The following is a 20,615-nucleotide window of genomic DNA, read 5'->3' on the forward strand; positions in this document are numbered from 1 at the left end:
CACTGCTGTGGTTAGGATTCTCAAGGCTCACTACAAAGGTTAAGCTGTATCAAAGGAAGATGTTTTTCCAGGGTCAGGGTTAAAGGACAGAGCTCTGGTTCACCAGCACACTGTAAGTGTGGTTGTGATGGTCCATAAGAAGGGCTTTGGGACAGAGAAGGTGGACATTTATTTGTAAAGTTTCTGTTCTCCTGAAATGCTCAGTGCCAAGAGAATGAATAAAAACCAATTCCCTACCATGTTACATCTGCTTCAGCTTCTGCAAAAAGCACAGATGATGATCATCAAGGTCATCTTGAGAATGGCATCAAGCTAAGCATCTGACTGGCTTTATGTTCATCCCACAACCCCTGCTCTGTCCTGGTCTCATGCTAGTATGGTTCGTCCCCTGTCAAAACCAGGTAGAGCTTGCACTTGGCTCCTGAGCCTGGTGTCCACAGTGGCAGCTCTCCAGTGCAGATTCTGGTGGCTGGACACAGATGACCCTGTCCGTTGCACCCAGCACAGTGTGTGCAGGACACCATGGGGCAGGAGGGGGCAGATCAGCTGCCTGCTCTTTCCAAACAACCAGGTATGCAAGCAGCAGAGAGGAACCACTGCAGAGTGCAAGGACCATGGCACAGGGACTGCAGTGAAGGGACTCTTCCCATCAAGTGCTCTGTCCTGCACGCTCAGCCATGGCAGGCAAGCACCTCCATGGGCAGAAGATGTCTTGATCATCAGGGTCATAACTCCTGCAAAACCCTTTTGCCACAGTCATTGACCCCATGGAGCAGAGCATGGCAGTTGAAGAGGTCCCCACCTGGCCTGTTCCCCTGCTTGGAGACTTCTGGGATAGACCCAGGCCTGTCCTCGCTGTCCCCATGCAGACCCTGTGCAGCACAAGCAGTATGCTGACCTCTCCCTGCACAACACTGGGCACAGCCTGTGCTCTGGGACCTGCTGACTCATGTATCTGACTCACTCCAAGGCTGAATTTCCATTGCCACAAGTTAGTCTGTTCTGCCAACTCAAAAGACCCCCACCCATGGGGATCCTCTCCCTGGGGCAAGGACGCTCAGCCCTGCACAGGTGAGCAGCAGCAGCATCAAGGATCACAAAAGTGTCTGACAAATTACAAATGGGTTCATAGTTTGGCTGCTGTGTGCTCTGCACACAGCTATTGCCTCTACTGGCTACCTGCTCCCTGGGGAGGGGAGCTCAAGAGCCCCACTTCAGCCTCCAGTGATAGCTTCCAGGAGGAAACTGCCTGGGACAGGTGCTGTCTGTTCCCACTTGCAGCTGCACAGCCTCAGCCCAGGGCTCCAGTCTGAGGTGTGCTCTGCTCCAGGCTGGCCACACACATCACCAGTGGAGCACCTGGCTGGTGCTGCCTGGTGCTGCAGACCAGCCTTTCTGCTCTCCCCTCTGGGACATGTGGGGACACATAGAGCAATTTGCCTTCCTCCTCAGGAAAGGATGTAGAGCCTTGCCCAGGTAGCAAAAGGGGTAAAGCTCAGGAAGTAAGGAGTGACCAGGATAGGTGTGTGCCAGCCCAGAACTTGCTCTGGCTGCCTGGTAAGTGTGGCTCACCTTGCCTTAGGATTTTCAGTGCACTCTGTGCTCCAAAGTGCATCTCACCAGAGATCTCTCACCACTTAAGAGATGCACAGTTATCCAGGAAGGTGTTCTTCCAACAGGTCCCTGTACTTGTTGTGAGAAACAGTTCTTCCCTTGGGATGAAAGAAAAGGATCCACTCCAAGTCAAGAGAGTGCAGGCTCGGCCCTTCATTTGTCCCTGCTGGTCTCAGGAATGGGGCCTCTTCAGCCTAGCTGTGTTCCCAGCATTGTTGGAGCAGCAAACTGTGCTGAGGAGGCAGGACAGGCTGGCTCATATCGAGCTGATTTGAGTTCAGCAGTGGGATCTCTGGGATGCTTGTAGTGCTGTCCTGGCACGTGCCAGCCCATACTGCCTGATGCTTCACTGCTCAAAATCCTCACCAGACTGCAGTAACATTGAGAAACTTGGTGCTGCTCCTGGGGCCTGGCTAGGCTGGAGGCTCTCCTGGGAGGATTATCAAATGCTCACCATCCATCTGGTCTGTTGTCCCTATGCCTGTCCTCTCCTATAGGTCAGTCTCAGGAAGAAATATCCTCAGCTGCTAGGTCAGGACAAACAGCAAAATGTCTCTGAACATCTGTAGAGAGGATGACTTCTGATTCACAGCACCCTCCCAAGCTGCCCAGATAAATGAGCACAGGTTTGGTTTCTTCTGTTGACCCATTATGGTTATCTCTTTGATCTCTACTGTGCCCCCACACAGGGCAGTCTTACCCACATATTTAAGCAATTGTTGCTAGAGAGATGTCCACTACTGCTTACTGAGGGATTACATAAATTTGAAATTTTGAAATTGAGTTGAATTTGAAACCATTTTACCATGACTGAACCACTTTCTCTTTCTGGAGGTTCCCATTCCAGGAGATCAGGCTAAATCTAGGTCTCTGCTTTTCACCTAGTGACCTTTCACATCCAAGAGCAGTGATCCAGCCCACCAAACACGTGCCATTCTTCATCCTGGAGTAAAAGACCTGCAGAGGTTGACCCACAGGCTTGATAAGAAATGCTTAATCCACGTAACCCACCTGGAGCCTTGCAAGCTTGCTGGAAACCTTTCACCACCCTATTTCTGAGTCTCCCCTTCATTGTTCCAGGTGGTGCAGGTGCCTGTGAGGTACAGAGGTGCCAATGGAATTTTTCCCAGAGGATGACTGTTGCTGGGTCTCGCAAATTAGAAGACAGTGCAGCATGCAGCCAGCATACTGTTAGCACTGCCCTGGGCCAGCTGTACAGGGGTGGGTGGTCATGCACAACCTGTCACCAGTGCGTGGGACAGAGCTAAAACAGCCAGAGGCCTAAAACACTTCCCTTGCAAAGAGCTCTGTGACAGACAGACCTTTTCCATGTCTGCCCTGCTGGGAGAGATCCCAAAATAAATAACTCTGAGGCCTGAAGGCCCAAGGGAGACAAGCAGGAGCAGGGAGTGGGCCCAGGCCAGAGCACTCAGCCCCACACACAGGGCAGCCATACAAATCTGTGCTGTTGACAGAGCCAAGAATAATTCCAGCATCTCTATTTAATGCTATTTAGAAAAACCTCCTGCTCCAAAATGGTGAACTTCCCCAAAGACAGGATCAATATTTATAAATGCCACGACTTCCATGCCCTTGTGATTTATCTCGGATCCAAGCTGGGCAGGGTTGCTGCAGCCCTGGCTGGACCTGAGGGCAGGGACAGTATCCATCATTTTGGCTATTCCCAGGGGAGCAGGATGGAGGCAGCCTGAGGAGGAGGTCTGGACTGTTATGGGAGACTGCTGGGCAGTGGTAGCTCACAGAGAGCCTGAATTTCTCACATGAAAACATAATGAACTTTTGAGGGAATTCAGTGCCAACCCAGTCAGGATAAAGTTGCCCTGTGAGGCTGGCTGGTTTCCACATCAGAAAGAGCTGGGGGCTCCTCTGATAGCAGAAGGAGTGGGTGGTAACCATGGACACAGGAGATTGACTTCATCCTCCCACATCCAGGCTTCAGGTCAGCTTTCCCCTTACCAGGAGCCTGTTTTCTTGGGGGACAAAGATGATTTTACTACTTTCTCTCCTCTCTTTCATGCCTCGCCATCCCTGGCACTGTTCCCATCCAGTGACTGTGACTGCTGTAGAAAGCAGACAGGGGTTATATTTACCCCTTCCTTACCCTTAAGTCTTCTCTAGGACTCAATCCTTAGCCCAAAGGAGTCAGCAGATGGCAGGGACAGCACACTGTGGTTGAGGATGGAGAGATTATCATCAGCAACCCCATAAACTGATTTTTAAATAAAGCTTGCTCTGCAACACCACTTCCCAAAATGTCCGGCCTGGCATTCGGACTGGGATAGGCAAGGAACAATATATGGGGTGCATGTTGCTCGGCCTCCATCAGTTAGGGATGGAGTTCACTTTGCTAGATGCCATCCATTGGGACCTCTCCCACTTGGCCTGCATGCATCCTATAACAGGACAGGTCCTGGTCCACAAGAAAGGACCCTTGTGAAGTGTTTGAAGCACTACTTCTTTGTGATGGAGGCCTGGAGGCTTGATGCTCCCCAGGGCAGGTGCACAGGGCACAGATTCACCTGCTTGGCTGAGTGACGGAGAACATCCCCCTTGACAGGACTAGAGGGAATGGCTTTAAGCTGACGGAGGATAGATTTAGGTTGGATGTTAGGAAGAGATTCTTCCCTATGAGGCTGGTGAGGCCCTGACACTGGGTGCCCAAAGAAGCTGTAGCTGTCCCATCCCTGGAAGTGCTCAAGGCAAGGCTAGACAGAGCTTGGAGTAATGTGGGATAGTTCCTGCCCATGGAAGGGGGGTGGAACAGAATGAGCTTTAAGCTGTAACCCTTCCAACCCAAACCATTCTGTGATTCCATGACAAAGCCTTTTTCTGTTCTGCAGCTCAACACTGCTGCCCAGAGAGGAGCTTCTGATCCAAATCATGGCACTACCTCGGAACCATCAGGAGACTGCAGGTGATTCCATCCTCTGCTCCTCCAGCAGAAAAAGCAAAGCACAATCACAGGCAAGCTGAGCATGCTCCCCACTCCCAGCCAGCAGCCGGCACTGGTGTGCAGCTGCCTCCCTTTGCTGAGGGCCAAAAAGGGATTGGCAGTGCTCTGCCCCAGCAGGAACATGGTCCATGCAACAACAAGGTTGGGACGTGCAGAGGGACATGTGCCGTGGGGGGTAGTTTGGAGGGAGAGCAACTAAATCAGCAAGGGAACGCATGGCTGGAGCCCTGCCAGCACCTGCCACCTCTGGAAATAGCTCTTACAGAGTCCCAGAGTGCAGGCATGAAGTCCCCTTCCCTTGGGTTATTACACAGCACAAGGATACATGAAATATGTTGGCAGCAGTCAGTCTAGGGAGAACTAAGCAAGGGAGGGAGGTAGATTAATAGGAAAACAAATCAGCACCTAGAAACAGAGCAAATGAACAATACACAGGGACCCAGACCACCGGGGATGCTGGATCACAGACAAACCCAGGCACACGCATGGAAGGAAACACAGGCTGTGAGAAGAGCTGGCCACCCAGAGCAAAGGCAGGAGAATGAAAACACTTTATTATCTAAATGGGGATACAATTTCTGGAAGAACAGACTCTTCAGCCCAGGAATGGTGTTTGAAGCACTAGAACAGCTGAGAGAGGTGTTGATGGGGCCTGTCACCAGAAAAAATGAGTGTACGGAGATACTGTTTTTTACCTAAAGCCAAGGCACGAGAGAAGAAATAGATACTTGGTTCTGAAGCAGGGAACTCTGCAGCAGCAAGGGCCTGCAAAAGGAATAAAGCAGTGGAAGAAGTGCATATTCTCAGTGCCCAGGGCAGTCTGCAGCTTGCAGATCTTGGAGCAGGGATCCTGCCAAGCCAGGAGTTTGCTGCTCTGCTAACAGCAGTGACAGAGAGGAGGGAGGTTGTGCTCACACAGAACAGGAGCTGTTGACTGCAGCCTCTGGCATGGGAGAACTGCTCAGCTCACTGTAGCACAGATCCTGAGCCATCCCTGCTCACCATGAAGCCCCTTGTGAGGAGTCTTGGAAAGAGGAAAGAGTTCAAGTTGAGCTGCTCATCCCTTTCACCACACGCAGATGGATCTTCAGTCTGTTAGCTTATGATAGTACTGGTGTACTGGCAGTACTGGCAGGAGAGGCCCAAGTGAAGTTTCAAAGATCCCAACAGACATGGGTACTGAGGCAGGACAATAATTTGTACAGCAAGGTTGGTGAGATCACAAAGAAAATCAATATGACAGGTACCAACAGCTACCAGTAGCAGGTAAGAGATGAACTCTGTGCCACATTTAAGGTGGGATTTTGCTTAAAAGAGGCCAGGCATTAATAGCAGGGGACTGGAGAGTTGACATCATGGATGGATGCCTAAGCATGCTGAGTGGAGGATGAAGGCATGCCTGGAGTGGTGCCAGGGCTGGATATTGATGCTTAGCTGAAGACAAGCGCTGTGCCCCATCCTGAAAGGAATCTCTGCAGCCTCCTGAAACTCCAACCTGTCTGTGGAAAAACTGGAAGAAACCTGATCACATTTAGCAATGGACCACAGATATGTGATAGCTGCAATAGCAACCACAGAGCTTGGGAACTAAACCTTCTAGAGGCTACAGAAGTCAGAATGTAGTGGAGAAGCAGAAGATGGCCTTTAGAAAGCCTGATCTCAACATGTTCTGCTCAAACTGGACCACCACACTCAGCAACAGAGTGAATACAGTTCAGTATCCTGTGGGAAGCTGGACATAAGACTTCTTTCCCCACATATCCCACAGAAAGAAGCAGGAATGGCAAATGCCATGGAGATGGTCTCTCCTGGGAATCACTGCAATAAAAAGTAATCAAGTCAAAAGCCAAGGTAATTGACGGACCAGGAACTACAAGAAGGTATTACAAAGTCAGTCTGGGTGCCAGCAGTCCATCTCTTCAGGGAAACTTCACTTTGGCTGGAGAAACACAGAAGTGAAATATTTAAAACCCATTTACAGTCTTTGCTTCTTAATGGGAGCAGGGACTTCCCTTCCCCAAGACACCATCCAGCTCAATTTTGAGGGCAATTTAGATAGAATAACAGGGCAACTTACACTCTCTGAGTGCAAGTCTGGAATGTGCTGGCAAAGGCAAGAGGATGGCGCAAAAGGGGGCAGAAACTCCTCTGCCATGAACCAGCTGCTCTAGTGGCAGGAAGGAGGAGGACCAGGGTGGAAGGAAATTTGGTTTGGTACATGGAGAGTGTGCTTTGTTTGGTAACTCCCAGTGTGCCTTCTGGGACAACTCAGAGGGGTTATGCATGGTGTTCCGCTCCATTAGCAATTCCTTCATGCCAGCACATGTAAATAATTATTCTGGCACAGGCTCACAGCAGAGTGCTGTATGCAACCCTTCAGAGTCAGTGCAGCACTGACCCCCAGCACAGCCTGTGCTGCTGCCTTTCTTGGAGACCAGCACCAGGAGCAAGGAGATTTGTGTTCACACGTGGACAGGCTGCACACCCTTGCATCAACAGTTCTTTCGAAGATCAAACCATCTGTGCAGGTGAAGTATAATTCCATGTGATCAAATTCTCTGCTTCCCCTCAAGAACTTCATTGTGCAGCCCAGCCTTTTCCCTGAGATCTGACCCTCATGAGACAAACCTTGGGATTAAAGAGATGGGAAAAATATTTACAGAAAAAAAAATAAGATAAAAGAAGTCCGCATGACTTGATATTTTCTGTGAAAGGTTTTGCCCAAGACAGAGCATTCAGGCCAAAGCTACAAACCCCTGAGAATAGAAGCCACAAAACTGATGTGCCTCTGCATGGTAAAACACGAAACAAATATTTCGCCCCAGGAATCTGCCTCTTTCCAAACTCCAACAGTGCCCTCAAGTGCTCAAAGGAGAAGTCGCAAGCCAGGGATGGAGCTTGCTACCACCCAGGCTGCGAGGCAGAGGAGACTTATGAACGTGGAGGGGAGGGAGGTGGTTGCATGACGTTAAGCGTGGCTCACTGCTCTCCCTGCCTGAGCTAGGGTGAGATGTCTGTGTTTTTTCCTACTTCTTTTCCTCGAATTGGTAGATCTGTGCTGATAGCCCATCTGCTACCAAGAGAAGCTCCAAGAGCATCAGAAACAGATTTAATGTCTGTGTTGCCTGGAAAAGATGCACACGTCACAAGCTTGTGGAAGCAGCATAGTTTGGATTTGGCCACTGGAGTGATCCCACCCAGCCAGACCTCCTGGATCCATTCCTTCAGAAGACATGACCTCTGGAGAGGAGAGGACTGCATCCCAGTGTCCCAGCTCCAGAGGGGAGGTTGGATTTCACCCCATCTCACTCCCTGGCGTCAGCTTTCCAAGCTGTGTTGAGGCTGTTTTGGCAGAGCTATGCAGGGCTGTTCTCACTTCTTCAGTGAGCTGGGTGTCTCAGCAAGAGGGGCTCTTTCAAGGGACAGGAGATAAGGCCTGTTTGGATCTGTGGGACTTCTGCCTGCTCCCAGTGAGAATGGTAGCTGGAGACATGGTACATGGTCACCTGCACTCCTTTGTGGGACACACAGGTGATCCCTGGCAGGATGCTGAACTCAAAACCAGCTCACCTCGCTCAGGTCTTACCCTGCGGGTTCCTTGGAGAGTCACCTGGTAGAGCTTTTATCCTGCAGTCCTACACCTTGGGGAAAGGAAGCACTCAATGGTACAGCTCCACTCACCAGGACTTGCTGTACAAGAATTAAGATGTTTTCAAGGGACAACTGGATGTTACTGTGCTGGGAATTGACAAAGCTACACTGGGGACCTGAAGAGGTCCTGTATATGCTTCCTCACCCTTTTTCATATTTGGGGAGACTCCTGGATCATGGCATTGGTTTGATTTACATGGCATGGACACAAATCCCATTGAGTTAAGCAGCAGAGGGCACAGAAACAGGGAGATGGGGACAGGAACTTCTGAGTCTCTTTTTGTCCCTGTAGAGAAGCTCAGTTGGGAGTGAAGTTGGTGATGATTATGAAAGTTGTGACTGTGCTTTGTGCTTGAATTGGAGATGGCTTCAGGAGGAATGAGAGCTAAATAAAGTCATTGGTTGTACATAAGTGTAATCTTGAGACTTGGAGAGCCTTCCCAGCAATTCAAGGTGAGAAATTTAGTACCAGTTTGCTAATCTGAGTGGTGGGTAAATGAACAGGAAGCAGGAGTATTGTATAATAAAGGTCTTAATTTGAGGGTTTGGCTTTGTTGGTGTTTGTTGTTGTTTGTTTGGGGGGTTTTGGATGTGCCTGTGTGCTAACAAGAATTAGCCTCTGACCACCTTACCGCAGCCTTTGGAGAAAAGTCTGTGTGGCTTCTCTGAAGGCATGTGTGTTCTCTTCCATCGCTGCTCATCATGCCACTGTCCTGTCACCTTCACACACCACCATCTATCCCCTGCAAGGTAGAAGACCACAGGTTCTCTTCCAGAAGGCTGTTGTCATCCCATTAGGCCCCCGTGAATCACAGACACCACCCAACAAACACCAATTTCAGTTCCAGAGCTGGCCTCAGCAAAGAGCCAGCCCTTTATGACCTTTTGCTGTACTGCCTTGATCTGAGCAGGGACATTCATCTCCTTCTTTTCTCTAATTCTGGCAAAAAACTGTTCCCACAGATGCCTGCTCCAGGTGCTTGTAGGAAGTAGTATCATAATGCCAAACAGACAGGCAGGCTCACAAACCTGTAGCCAAAACCTCACCCATTTTAGTGCCAGAGCTGCAATTTGCTTGCATAAGGAACAAGTCTCAAGGTATCAGAGATATCAGGACTCTTCTCTGCCATCAAGGATGGCCTTGCAGGAAAAGTTTTGCTTCTGCAGAGAAAGCACCTACTGCAACACACAGCTCCTGCTCTGCGGTGGCTCAGTGTGCCTCTGACAGCATGGATGGCCCTGCAGCAAGTGTAGATCTGACAGTGATGAGGATGTTGCTTCTAGTGTAGCAGCCATTGCCCCTCATCTCATCAATACTCTTTGGCAAATGCCAGCCTCTCCCCCAGCAGCCTGGAGCAGGTCATTCTCACAGCTGGGGTGTCATCTCCAGGTCAGTTGCTGTCAGTAGCCATAGAGCAAAATTCACTGGTGACTTCTCGAAGTATCACCTTGCTAGTGATATCACTGGTGACTTCAAGGTATCACCTTGCTTTGATCACCAGCCTGGGGATAAAAATAACCAGATCTGGGTCCAGATCTCTCACAGGGATCTCTTCAACACATCGAATGGGAGCACTCAGGAGAAAACTCGTGGAGCGGCAATTGACAGCTGTAGCAAAGACAACTTAGTGTAGGAGACTGGCAAAGGACCATAGTCTGAGCAGGTCCCCATGAACCTCTCTCTACACCTCCACAAGAAAACAGCCTGTCCTGCTTTTGTTGCAATCACCAAAAGTGACCTTGAAACTTGCTGCTGCGATGCCATTTCTATTGTAACAGCAGAATAGCTGCCATGCCACTCTAGTCTGACAGGCTCATCAAGAGGCATTTCCCTGGAAGAGCACAGAGGCCCCAGAGCAGAACAAGTCTCATCATGAAATTGTGGTTTTCTAATTAATACCCGTTTGTCTGTAAGTTGATGTGCTTGACTACATGCCCGCCTTAGAATTTCATCTTCTTCCCTGAGGACAGGGCTTGGCAGTTGCCAGGACCCACAGTCCTAGGCCCTACTGCCTGCCTGCTGCTGGTCACCAGGTCACACACAGCCCAGGATATCACTGTCCACAACTCTGCACACCTATCTCGAAATTAACACTTGTTTATGCAAATGAGTCAGTTCATTGGCTCACCTCTGCAATCCATCAATAGATGGAGCAGATAACGCCCTTCCAGGCCTGGGAATGTGAATGGAAACTACCTTGCTACTCTGTACTGCCTGGTGAGATAACATGTTTTTTTTTTTGTTTGTTTGTTTTTTTTTTTTTTTATTATTTTTCATATAAATTTCAGCCAAAATCTTTCTGCTTCTCCAATGACACAAGTCAGACAAAACTTCCCCAGAGCTCTGTTAATGCTGAGCACAGAGGGACCAGCAGCTTTCAGGTGTGCAACCATACAGAGAGCAGAGAATGCCTACTCCAATTTAGCATGTGGGAGAGGAGTCTCTATGAGTCTCTATGAACAGGCCAGGGCACAGTCCCCATACAGCTGTGGCTTAGTGAAGCCACCGGGGACACTCTGTGGCCTTCGCTGCACTGGCTGCTGGTAGGCACTTTGCTGCACTGGCACTGGGGCCCTCTGGAAGCTCTCAGAGCTGCTGAAAAAAATGCCGCTGGAGGCCCTTTGTGAGCCACGGGCTAGGTCAGGTTACCGACAGAGGGACAGGGAAAAGAAACACAGAGAGGTCTCCTTGAGGAGCAAGGAGCTCTCCTGCAACGGCAGAAATACAGATAAGGGTCGCAGGGAGGAACAAGGAGTACCTCTGCCATGGCAGAAATACAGATCGGGGAGGAACAAGGAGCACCCTTGCTAATGCAGAAATACAGACTGGGATCTTGGGAAGGAACAAGGAGCACCCCTGCTATGACAGAAATGCGGATCAGGGTCTTGTCACCCCTGCCCCAAGAGCAGGATGCCAGCACATGGGCTATGAGAACAGCCTGGTCCTACCCTGCATCCTGTTGCACACAGACTGACACATGGCTGACATGCAAAAAACATGGGCAAGCATGGTGGCATTCAACATCGGGGGGCTTCTTAGCTATTTGCATATCCTAGGGGCAGCCACACACCCCAGGGTCCCTGCCTGTGACACACACACCCTTCAGCACCCCAATTCTAGACCTGCTGCCCCAGGTGATCCTGTTGCCTCAGGTGACGTCCCCAGCACACCATAGTGAGATGCTGCCAGGAAGGCACAGGGGGCTGTGCCTGCAGCATGCAGGGGGAGGCAAAGGCTGGAAACCAGGCAAGCAGATAATAAAGCAGCAGATCAGGACCAACAGCCAGGGCCGTGTCTGCCTTCCTCATGTCCTACAGCCAGCACCCCAAAGTACACCCAGAGTGTGGGCTGGAAGGTCCAGCACTGCCCAAGCATTCCCTTGGCCCAGGCCAAGGGCAGGTGACCCTGAGGTAGACAGTCTCCTGCCACCTCAGCCCCACATGCCCCTCACTGCTGGCTGCTTGCCCACAGCCTGCGCCCGGCCACCACTACCACCTCCCTCAGGGAATGAGCCCTGGCTCTAACACAGGAAGGTGATGTTTCATTACAGAAACACATGCCTCAGAGACCGAGTCCAGCCTATGACCTAATACCATCTTGTCAACTAGACCATGGCACTAAGCACGATGTCCAGTGTTTCCTTAAACAGCTCCAGAAACAGTGACTCCACCGCCTCCCTGGGCAGCCCCTTGCAGAGCTTGACGGCGGCGGAATCGTGAGGGCACAAGGTGGGGGTGTGACAGCAGTCAACCATGGCCAGCAGGTCCCTCAGCGCTGCCCGGAACAGGGCGCCGATGTTACCGGTTTAAGGAGCTCTCAAAACACAGACACAACGTCTAGTTCAGAAAGGAGACATCCTTTAATCTGCACATGCTGTAAGGTGGAGGTTTCCACAAATTAAGTACACCAAGGGCTAAGAAGTCGTATCATTTATGCACTAACATTCACTCGAACCTGCCTATCTAACATATATTCTCCGCCTACCTAATGCATATTTAATTTTGGTGATGTGACCCTGCGCAATGCTTGAAACACAGAGTTCTTTTCTTCATTAAGCAACTTCTGTTGTAGAAGTTATCTGATTACAACAATTACTTTTACAAAAGGTGAGAAAATTCAGCCAGGGGACATAAAATTCGACTGGAAGACAGCAGGGTGGAGGCAGCGAGAGGCCCGGCCGTGGCCCTAAGATGGTGGCACCATGAGGGGGAGGCGGGCTGGACAGGGCGGCTGTTGTTGAAGCTTTATTGTTCCTGCTGCCGCCGCCACCCGCTGTGTCCGCCGCGCCGTGCCCAGTAAAGGTAAAACCATGGCGGAGCCGGCCGGGCCCGCTCGGCATCGGGGGGTCGGGGCGGCTCGGCTCGGCTGCCCCCGACGCCGCCCGGCTGTCCCGGCTCCAGCCACCCCTCGTACCCTGTCTTGGAACCAGACCCGCGGAGGGGTTGGGGTGCTTCGCCTCGTGCCAGGGAGCCGGGGGACGGGACGGGTGTGTGCCTCCCCCACTCGCAGAGAGGGACCAGCCCCTACGAAGCCTCTCAGGCAGATGAGGAGGTTGAAGGGTGCCTCTGTTCAACCTGGCCGGGTGCGGGAACCCTCACACCCTACCCATGTTAAATCGAAGTCAGCCTTGTGGGAGCTCCTCGACTGCCCAAAAAATGCAGTCCTTCTCATTTTAAACACTCCCCATGTCCCGTCTGCCATTGTTGCCTTGTGGCAGAGGCCTTTACTTTTGAAACCTACGCATAAAAGATGTTTCCTCTGAAATTTTGTCTCTACCAGTGAGCCAAAACCTGTCTGCAGGGTTCCATTACCCTCCAAAAGTGTTATATGCATTAGGGCTGTGCCCCTGCTTGGGCAGGTGTGACCCTCCAGGAAGTTTTTTAAAGATATGCATGGAAGGGGTTTATCTTGTGCTTTGGTCACAGCAGATTCCTCTCCTTCTTTTGGACCACTACTCACATCTGTTCTTTGAGATGATCCATCAAGACTAAGCCATCAAGAGACAAATGAACAGCTTTTTTTTTCACTACACCAAAAAAATGAGGAGTCTCATTTGGTTTTCTCTGTGATCTCCAGCTCTACTGAGCTGCTGCAGGGGAGCAGGGAGAAGAGAGCCTCAGGGCTGTCCCTGTCCCCAGGCCAGGTGAGATGTGTTACAGAGAGATGCTGTGGTGGGTCCTGACCAGGACTGACCGCCTCCCTGCAGAGGGAGAAGCTGCACAGTGAGGTGAGGTCTGGGGGCAGTTTCCTCTACTGTGCTGGTCAGGAAGACTGACACACTTGATTTATGGGCCAGACATAACATAAGGCAGCAGGGTCCTGCAGGGTTTTGGTTAAGATATGCCAAGTGTCTTGTGTTTGAGGAGGAATTTGGGTTTACACCCTTGTTCAAAGACAGGGTGGTGCAGGAGCAACCTGTTGGAGTATGGACCACAACAGAGAGGTCCGTTCCCAGCCTCTGTGCCTTACTTACTCACTCATGTTTCCTCTCTTTCCAGTATATTGTAACTGTTGGGACATATCACATAAAGAAGGTGCCCAAAATGTCCCTGTTGTCCCTTAAAAAGCAGCTCAGCAGTGTCCTAGTTTAGGGCAAAATTTGGGAGAAGACCTCCAGAAGGAGCCCCCAGAAAGCAAACCCCCCACGGCCCCTCCCCCGCCCAGGAGATGGAGGAGGCATGTTGGCTTTGTGGGGTGAACACTACTTGGCTTTCACGATCCTGCATCTTCCTCTGCTGTTTTGGAGCAGCTGCACTCATGTTTGAAGAGTTATTGAAAGTCCTTTTGTCTTAGTGGAGTTTTGGGGCTGAGGAGATGCCTCTCTGACAGCCTGATGCAGGAGGTGACAGTGGTGGAAGTCCAGGTATCTTGATAGACTCAGCTCCCAGTAATTCTGTGTACTTACTGAGAAATCTGAGGGAATCAGACCCATTTTGGGGTAACCATGCCTGAGAAGTATAATTTTAAAGGCCTTTGCATCAAGGCACCCTAGGGGTGTGTAGAGCCATGTCTGCCCTTGGCTGTGGAACAAATGGTTCCTGTACTTCTGCTGATGCAAAATGGGTCACAAAAACCGGTCAAAGTAGTGTAGTTTTGTTTTTCTTAATAAGTCACTAAGCAATTGCAACACACTGTGATGTAAACCTACCTGACAAAAAGCAGTTCAGATGCCCAGCTTTGGTTTTTTTGAGGATATTAAGGGAACCTGCAAAATACAGTTAGCACTTTTGGTGTTCTTGGGCACGGTGATCCATGGGTGAGCAGTGACTGGAGCAAACTGTGGCTGTTTCTTTGGGTTTGTGCAGGTTTTCCATTGCATGATTTTTGCCTTTTGGGGCAGCTCTTGGTTTGAAGAAAACTTGCCATTAAGAGTTGTAGCAGAGCTGTTTGTTTTTTGATCTATTGTATTTCTATTCAGAGCATCAGTGCAGACAGACAGCCAAAATGTGTGGGGTTTGAGTGGTATATTCTGCTGCATTTAGAGACTATGAAGTGCTGAATGTAGTCAAAGTGTTGCTTATTTTCCTCTGTTACTAGTCTGCACTGATGCTCTAAACTGCAACAAAATAGATTGAAAAACAAATTGGTGTTACCTGGTTCCTTGTGCTGGATTTCACATTATCCTCTGGGTGAGCTGCCTGCTCTGCCCCTTTGGAGCACCCCAGAGACAAGTAATGACCCCTCAGCCTCTTTCAGCACTTCAAAGGCTGAATTACTTTTTGTGGGAGAGGTAAGAAAATTGAATTGCAGTCCTTGATTTTCTGGCTTTCCAATAACACTCAGTGTAAGATCATCATCTTAGTAACAAGAAAACAGGAAACTGGTAAAGAGGTGCAGAAAGTATTCAGATTATGATTTAAGGCTGTCACAGCTCTTAACTCCCCAGAACTAAAAACAGAACATTGCCCCCTCACTCAGAGGCCACTGTCATGCCCAAGGGACTGCAGGCCAGAGCAACACAAGAGATGTATCCCAGCTTTTGGTCCTACTTCATTCGCTGATTTTGGTGAGGATTGTGAAATGAGCCTTTGATTGAGTGCAAATGGGCTGGGATGTGGTGAGCTCTTCTCACAGGGCAGGTAGCCTTCCTGGGCTGGCAACCACTCTCCTGCAATGACCACTTTGGATTTCAGCTCCCCAAGCAGAGAGCTGAGTATGGGGAACAGGAGGGTTGTGGGAGTGCTCCTATGAGCCCCTCTGATCAGCTGCAACAGAAGTGGCATTAACTGAGGAAAAGAAATTGGATTCTTCCATTTGGCTTATCTCTTTCTGTCCACTTTTTTTCCCTTGCCTTCTTAGTTTTAGCTTTTTAGAGCTTGCATAGGACTCCCCATCTTCTAGTTTTGCACCGGGTGTGCAGGGTGATTTTATAGAGCTTCATTATCTGATATAAATGGGCCTAGGAGACCTTGTGCTCCAACCAAACAGGCCTTTATTAAGAGATTTCAGCTTAAGGGGTAGGGGGCTCGGGGTTCGCGACGCCACCGCTGCTCCCTCGAGCCGGCAAACGGAGGAAGGGCCTCGATCCTGTCGGATACCGGCAGGGTCGGAAGTCTCCACCTTCTTCGGAACACGTCCGAGACTCGTCAATCAGCTCGCAGTCTTAGGAGGTGATCCTCTTTAGGCTTCTTCTAAGTTGTAGTGACCAGCCCGGAATGTTCTTATGCCCTCTTCCTGCTACCAGGGACTGTCCCCGACCCATGGGCACCAGTAATTTGTAGTCCTGGGCTCGCTTTCTAGGGATAACCCAGATTTTAGTAATTCTGGAGATATGATAATTAATATGCACTCTTCGCGAGGCATCTTGGGAACCCGGAAACCTTCTCGGGGAGCAGCGGCAGGAGTACCTGACGCGAGGGAGAGGGTTACAAGGATCTGGGTTTCAGAATACAGAAAGATAAAACAGGTAAGTCATAACTTCAACAACAACCCATCAGCTCTTAACATTATATAGAAAACAGATAAGTGTACAGTATTGAGAACAGCATTGCATAACCACTTTAACAAACTCTATCCATGACAACTCCCCCCTCTTTCTCTTTGACCGGGCTTCAGCCCGCGTCAACCAGCTGTATTTATTTCTCTTTCGTATAGCTTTCCCCATTTCTTATATCTGGCATACAGTTTTCTAGCCTCTTTTCTTCCCACATCTTCTAATTTCATGATCTTAGCGCTCTCTGTGGGAACCGAATGACTAGACTGGATTATTGATATAATCAATCGGGTTAAGCAGGGGATGATACAAGGAAGAAACAGTAATCCCGCTAGTCCCATTATCCCAATAACAGCCACTTTCTTCCACCATGCACCTTTCCATCCCCAGAAGTTATCCCACCAATCTGTTTGTAAGAGAGAGGACCATTCCTGCGTTCCTACATGCGCAATCTTCCTTATTTCCTGTGATATGTTCCTGATTACCTCACTTCGGTCATTGATTTCTAAACAGCATTCTGTGGTGTTAAACTTGCCACAGATCCCTCCTTCATCTGCCAGGAGGTAGTCTACTGCTGATCTTATCTGGTAGACTACTGTTCGAGTCTGAGATAACTGTTCACTGACATAGTCGAAGGCTAAAGCTGTTCTGTTAGACACTGTTTCTAGGACTGCTTGCAACCTGATGATTCTATTTAACATATATATCGGAGTCCGGTAGCCCCATGATCCATCTTGGGCCCAGGTGGCCAGCCCATAGGTCTTTATAATCTCATCTGGGGTCCACACTTGCCCTTTCCACTTTTGGGTGCCCCCGATATCAATCAAACTCCTCTTTCTCTTTCGATTTAGTTTCCTCAGATCGTCATAAACAGGAACCCCTAGATCTTGACCCGCTCCCTTGGGTAGTAGAAAGAAGCTAGGTTTTATGGCCCCTACTGTACAACTCCCCTTCCAATCTCCGGGAAGGTGGGTGTATGCCGCCCTCCCACAAATCCAAAATAAACCTTCTGGGGCTTCCTAAAACTCCTCCTTAACCTCATGAGGGAGATCCCAAAATTTAGCTATAGATCCTACTCCTTTAAAAGGATTTGCTCTCTCCTCTGCACATTCATAAAGGTTGCTTCTCTCATTGTAAATGCATCCCCTCTCCTTTTTATTTCTTGTCCAGTATCTATTTGGTTCTTGGGGTACCCACCGAGTGAAGAAGGGGATCCCCTTGGTAATCAGATACCTCTTACAAGCCAATTTTCCTACAAGGGTATGGAATTTTTCTCCAGTTCTCAAGATACATTCCTCCCCGATAACTTCTGCTTTCAACTCCCACTTCTCTTTCCTTCTCTTTTCCAGCTTACTCCGACCCCCTTCCACTTGCTGTACCTCTAATACTTCTTTAGGTCCCAAACTCACCCCTTCCCATGGCCACACGTCTGTCATTCGTGTACCCCCACAAATCCAACAGTCTGTTACGTTCAATTCTTTACTAATTCTCTCCATCAGGTCTATAAATAGGTTCTTCCCTCCCAGGCTTCCCCAGTCTTTATTTCCAGTCTCCATCTCAACTCTCTTTTCCTTTATCATATCTATTCCACTTGACACTCCTTCTTCTTTCTTTTCAAAGCATAACCAAGTATCTTTCATAGGGCAGTTCCCTAGGAGTCTCTGCCTAAAAGAGGCAATGTTTCTAGTCATCCAATAAGTTTTTCCTCCCTCCCGGCATACATCCAATTGGGAGCTATTATAGCATACGGGGCTCAGGTTGGTATGCACCCGAACTAGAGATTCCACGTTCTCTCCATCGTATATGGGGTGATAGCATTTTACGCAGGGGTCTACTTCTTTTCCCCCTACAAGACTCAGAATCATAATGACTGCTATCACAACCCCTCTCAGAGAGAGAACTCTCGCTCTCCGGAGTCCGGTAGGAGCCTTTCTTTCTCTTCTGGCCTCCCCCGGTCTTGCCTCCTCTGAGCTGCCTCCTCTTTGTCTCAGGGTGCCCATTTCCCTGGCCCCGTTCTGCACCCTCCCTTTATCCTAAATTTCCCTCTCTAAAGGGGATCTCCGCCCGATGGAAGATAACGATCCTACGTAACCGTGTAAGTATAACTTATCAAAAGAACTCTTACAGAACTGGTATAACTTCCTGCTAGGTTAACAATCCAGGGAACAGTCTGATACCAAGGTTAGTTTTTGGGAATTTTCCTCAGTTTTATCTTCAGATCCTGGATCAGTGTGGCTGTCCAGGCTGCAGAGGTGTCTGTGGGAGTGTTGGGATCTTGGTCTCCTCTCGGTGGTGCCACAGGTCCTTTCACTCTGTTAATATGGGTCCACCCCTTTTCCTGTGTCCGGACCGCTGTATGGGTGGTTAACAGCACTTGGTATGGCCCTTCAAACCGGGGTGTAAGGGGAGTATGTGTCCAGGTTCTTATTAGGACCCAATCTCTGGGGTTAATATTGTGCACATTCACCTCCAGAGGGGGAGTTTGGGGAAGATACCCTAGTTTCCGGAGTTTTCCAAGGGTCTCCACTATTGTTCTCAGATATTGTTGGGTGACCTCTTCCCCTTCTACGTACTGTCCCGTACTATACGGAGAAATGAGGAATGGTAAACCAAACAGCATTTCATATGGAGACACTCCTACATCCGCCCTGGGCCTCGTTCTTATTCTTAGCAGTGCAAGGGGTAGGCATTTTACCCAATCCATCTTCGTCTCTAACATTAATTTAGTAATGGTGGTCTTTATACTTCGGTTCATTCTTTCAACTCGCCCCGAACTTTGGGGGTGCCATGGGGTGTGCAACCTCCAATGGACCCCTAAGGCTCTTATAGTGTCCTGCAAAACCTTGGCTGTAAAATGGGGGCCCCGGTCCGAGTCTATGGTATTTATTATCTCATACCTGGGAATAATCTCTTCTAATAATATTTTTACCACCGTTCCCGATGTCTCATTTCGGGTGGGGAATGCCTCCGGCCAGTGGGTCAGGTGGTCTACTATTACTAGCAAGTGTTTGAACCCTCTTGCCGGTGGCATATCTGTGAAATCAATTTGGATTCTCTGGAACGGTCTTTCTGCCAGCTTTCCCCCACCCGGCAAAGGTTTCCTCATGACTTTTTGATCTACTCGTTGGCATATCACACACCCTTTTGTCACTGCTTTGGCGATGTCATACACCCCTGCACACACATATTCTCTTAAAAAGTGGTCGCAGAGCCCTTGCACCCCCCAATGAGTGAGACGGTGTAATTCAGTTATGATGTTTCTCGCTAGAGCTTTGCATAAAAACTTCCTCCCATCCGGGAGTTTCCATTCCCCTCTAGAATTTTGCTGAAGCTCTAGTTCTTGGATAGCCTTTTTATCTTGGTCATCCAAGAACACCATCCCTCCCCCTTTGGGGCTTCCCTTCTCATCTGTAGGGGTTCCCTTTAATGTAAAGATTCCCCCTAATTCTTCTTGGGCTTGGGCGGCTTCTTTAGCCGCTGTGTCTGCTGCTCGATTTCCCCTAGCGACTAATGTGTCTCCCTTCTGGTGACCCCTCACATGCACGATGGCAACTTCCTCTGGTAGTAACAAGGCTTCTAAGATCTCCTTTATCAGTTCCCGGTGTGCTAAATCCTTTCCTTTTGAGTTTAGATAACCCCTCTCTTCCCAGATTTTTCCAAATGTATGTGTCACCCCGAAAGCATACCTCGAATCCGTGTATATTGTCCCACTCTTATGCTCAAGCAGTTCTAACCCTCGTTTCAATGCGTACAGTTCACACACCTGAGCGGACCATGATGCTGGCAATTTTCTCTTCTCTACTACTTCCATATTCCCATTCTCTGCCACTTTCACCACCGCATACCCCGACTTCCTTTTTCCCTCTATTACCCTAGATGACCCGTCGCAGAAATAAGCATCACCGTGATTTAAGGGTGTTTCCTTTAGATCCATCCTCACCTTCGTCTGTAAACTTACGGCCTCTATGCACAGGTGTTCTATATCTGGGGCTGGCTCCCCGGATAAAAACTGGGCAGGATTCACCAATTTCGCTGTTACCAATTCTAAGTTATCTGCCTCCATGAGCATGATCTCATATTTTAACATTCGTGAATCCGAGAGCCATTTATGTGCCCCTTGGGAGAGTATCGCTTTTATATCGTGAGGGGTATGCATTTTTATCTTCCCATGGAATGTCAGTTTCTTGGCTTCCTCTCCCAAGATTGCTGCCGCCGCTACTGCCTGCAAGCAGGTTGGCCAGCCTCTGGCTACTGGGTCTAAAATTTTTGATAGATATGCCACAGGCTTCTTACATCCTGCCCACTCTTGTGCTAATACTCCATAGGCGACTCCCTCATCTGCATTGATGAACAGGTGAAATTCCCTTTCCAAGTCGGGTAACCCTAAGACAGGAGCGGTGACCAATGCGTTTTTCAACTCGACTAGCCTCTCATCGTCTTCC

At 49.4% G+C, this 20,615-nt stretch overlaps 1 protein-coding gene across 1 annotated transcript in view; it reads left to right on the top strand.

The window, feature by feature from the left end:
- Window positions 1-11,866: 11,866 nt before the first annotated feature.
- Window positions 11,867-20,615, top strand: part of ZBTB40 (zinc finger and BTB domain containing 40) — a 49,547-nt gene continuing 40,798 nt past the window's right edge. The window contains 1 exon segment of the mRNA XM_053963185.1: window positions 11,867-11,955. Within this exon segment, the coding sequence (XP_053819160.1) occupies window positions 11,867-11,955 (89 nt within the window).

Source organism: Vidua chalybeata, chromosome 22, assembly GCF_026979565.1.
Source record: "Vidua chalybeata isolate OUT-0048 chromosome 22, bVidCha1 merged haplotype, whole genome shotgun sequence".
NCBI lineage: Eukaryota > Metazoa > Chordata > Aves > Passeriformes > Viduidae > Vidua > Vidua chalybeata.